This window comes from Orycteropus afer, unplaced genomic scaffold, assembly GCF_000298275.1.
Source record: "Orycteropus afer afer isolate SDZICR_OR568_19922 unplaced genomic scaffold, OryAfe1.0 scaffold00101, whole genome shotgun sequence".
NCBI lineage: Eukaryota > Metazoa > Chordata > Mammalia > Tubulidentata > Orycteropodidae > Orycteropus > Orycteropus afer.
Window position 1 is genome coordinate 604,129 of NW_006921688.1, and position 2,591 is coordinate 606,719.

The window sequence follows — 2,591 nt, forward strand, 5'->3', positions numbered from 1 at the left end:
GTAGTGATACTGCCTCGGAAACCCAAGGAGGGGTCGCTATGAGTCGGGGCCGACTCGATGGCACATAACAACAACAACAACATGTTCTTTGAGCGGCCTTAGATAGATAACAACATGTGCTGCCCCCTTGTGGAATATACACCCCCCTTCTCTCCTTTCGCTCCTGTTTTCTATGAGAATCACTGTCACAGTGGAATACTGTTATGTGAAGGTTCCATGTTCTGATTCAGGGTTATTGGAGCAGATGAAAAAAAGTCCAGGATAGGAGCAAGTGGATGTAAGATAGCATGCCAGGAGTACTTGTTTCAGGATTGCTACTTCATTAATTCTCAAAAATAGCCCTGTCAAAATCATTAATGGTTCAGAATTTGAGTTTATTTGATCATTGATAAGGGCCAGCCTGGCTCAAACACTCTATTCACTTCATTTTTTTCTATTCCTTTTGAGTACTGTTAACACATTGTTGCCTGTACTGTTTTGTTATTTTCAAAACACATAAAAAGCTGATAATATTTGTTCTTTAGGCTTCCCAGGCTCGTTTGCATTACCTCAGCCGTTTTGTTAAGAAGATGACTGATACTGAGTATGGCTCTGTGGCTGAAGGTCAAGTTAAACCAGTGGAAGAAGGTCAGTGGGTCCGGCCCCAGCTGCTACAGAGCATAGAGCTGCTGCTCCTTGTGCTCCTTTGAAAGGATAATCAAGAACTTACTCTTGATAAAAGGAAGCATTTTAGAATGTTTAGAATGTTTTAGAATGTAGAAAACATTTAGAATGTTTTCTACAGGAATGTTTTTCTTACAGGATTATAAATGGTTGGGCAATGTCAGATAACACTATAAACAGTGCTTCATTTTCAAAGTACTTTCACTGATATTTTCTGATTTAAATTCCTACATCTGTCTTTTCCCTTCCAAAAAGCTAGGATTTCCCCCATTTAAGAAAAGATAAAATCAAAGATGAGGGTGCAGCATACTTAGAAAGTTACAGTAAGCAAACTTGAGGACTGGCGTACTTCTGTAAATCTGACACCTTTCTAAAACCCATAACAATAAATAATAATAGTAGTAAAGGCAACCCCTTTATTGGATAAAGGACTGTGTTTTATATTAATTATTTCATCTCATGCATCAACTCACTGAGATATATAATATTTTTCCAATTTGCCAACAAGGAAACGGCTCAGAGACAAAAAAAAAACCAAACTCACTGAGTTGGATCCGACTCATAGTGACCCCTCTTTGGGTTTCCAAGATGGTATCACTATGAAAATAGATTGCCCAATCTTCCTTCTGAGGAGTGGCTGGTGGATTTGAACTGCCAGCCTTCTGGTTAGCTGTCAAATGCCTTAGGCACTACGCCACCAGTGGTCCTTGTAATGCAAATATCTTAATTGTACAACTCAATAAGCATTGGCAAATGCATTCACCACGGAACCCACACCCTTCTCTAGGTCTGGATTATAGAACATTTCCATAGGCTCAGAAGTTCCCTTATTTCTTCTTTGCAGTTGATTCTGCCATCCCCATACTCACCTCTAGGCAACCACTGTCCTTTCTCCGTCACTATAGATTAATCTTGCCTGTTTTGGAATTTCTTAGAAATGAAACTCATAAGATGAATTCTCTTGTGCTCAACTTCTTTACCTCTGTACTATCAGTCAGTCAATCCACTGTAGGGTGTACACCAGTAGTTCACTACTTTATTGTTCAATAATATTCGATCATGTATGTCTATTAGCATTTGTTTTTCCATTCTCAGTTGATGGACATTTATTTTGTGTTCAATTGTTCCTGTTATTGATAAGCTACAATGCATATTCTTACAGAAATCTTTTTTTGTGTGTGTGTATGTATATTTTCTCTTTTTCTCTTTTGGATAAGTGCCTAACCTTCAGATTATGGGTATAGGGTAAAATCTAGACCCAGTTTGAAGGGAGGAAAGCATCTGACCCAAAGGTTTTCATTTAATTCCACCAGTTCCCTGCTGCTCATGCTCAACAAGATGACCCAAATAAACCCTACTGGATTTTGAGATTGGTCACTGAGACCAATGAGGCAGAGTTCCTTGAAGTGAAAAAAGATACCGAACGAGCAGATGAAATCCGAGCCATGAAGCAAGCCTGGGAGATGACCGAGCCGGGAAGAGCCATTAAGGTAGCCCGAGTTTGAAAGGCTGTCTTTTAACTATCCAGCCCTAGGCACAGGCCGAAGGAAAGGTCATGTTGTCGAAACCACGTAGTGTTTCCCTTTTAAATTTGGAAGTTAATTAAGCATTTGCTAATCAAATATTAAGTCCACATGTGCACACATTGTGGCATGTTAGTTAGCCTCCCAGTACCTAACCGACCTAAAGGACTTAGAAAAAACAAAGCAGACAGCGATGCCACTGATCAGAGCAAACCACAGGTGAGCTCCTTTCACAAAGCCCTTGCTATCTATCCACATCTGTTGTTAACGTCCCCATGTGAGAACACGTGAAGATGTTCAATATGTGTGCCTATGTTCTTTGAAGGAGCTCTGGTAGCATAGTGGCTAAAGCACTTGACTGCTAACCAGAAGGCTGGCGGTTCAAACCCACCAGCCACTCCTCGG

General features: G+C 40.4%; 1 protein-coding gene across 1 annotated transcript in view; it reads left to right on the forward strand.

Moving 5' to 3' along the window:
- ADGB (androglobin) overlaps nt 1-2,591 on the forward strand; it is a 315,129-nt gene that overhangs the window by 288,268 nt on the left and 24,270 nt on the right. The window contains exon 30 of the mRNA XM_007943219.1: nt 1,977-2,162. Coding sequence (XP_007941410.1) covers nt 1,977-2,162 — 186 coding nt within the window. The remainder of the gene's footprint in view (nt 1-1,976; nt 2,163-2,591) is intronic.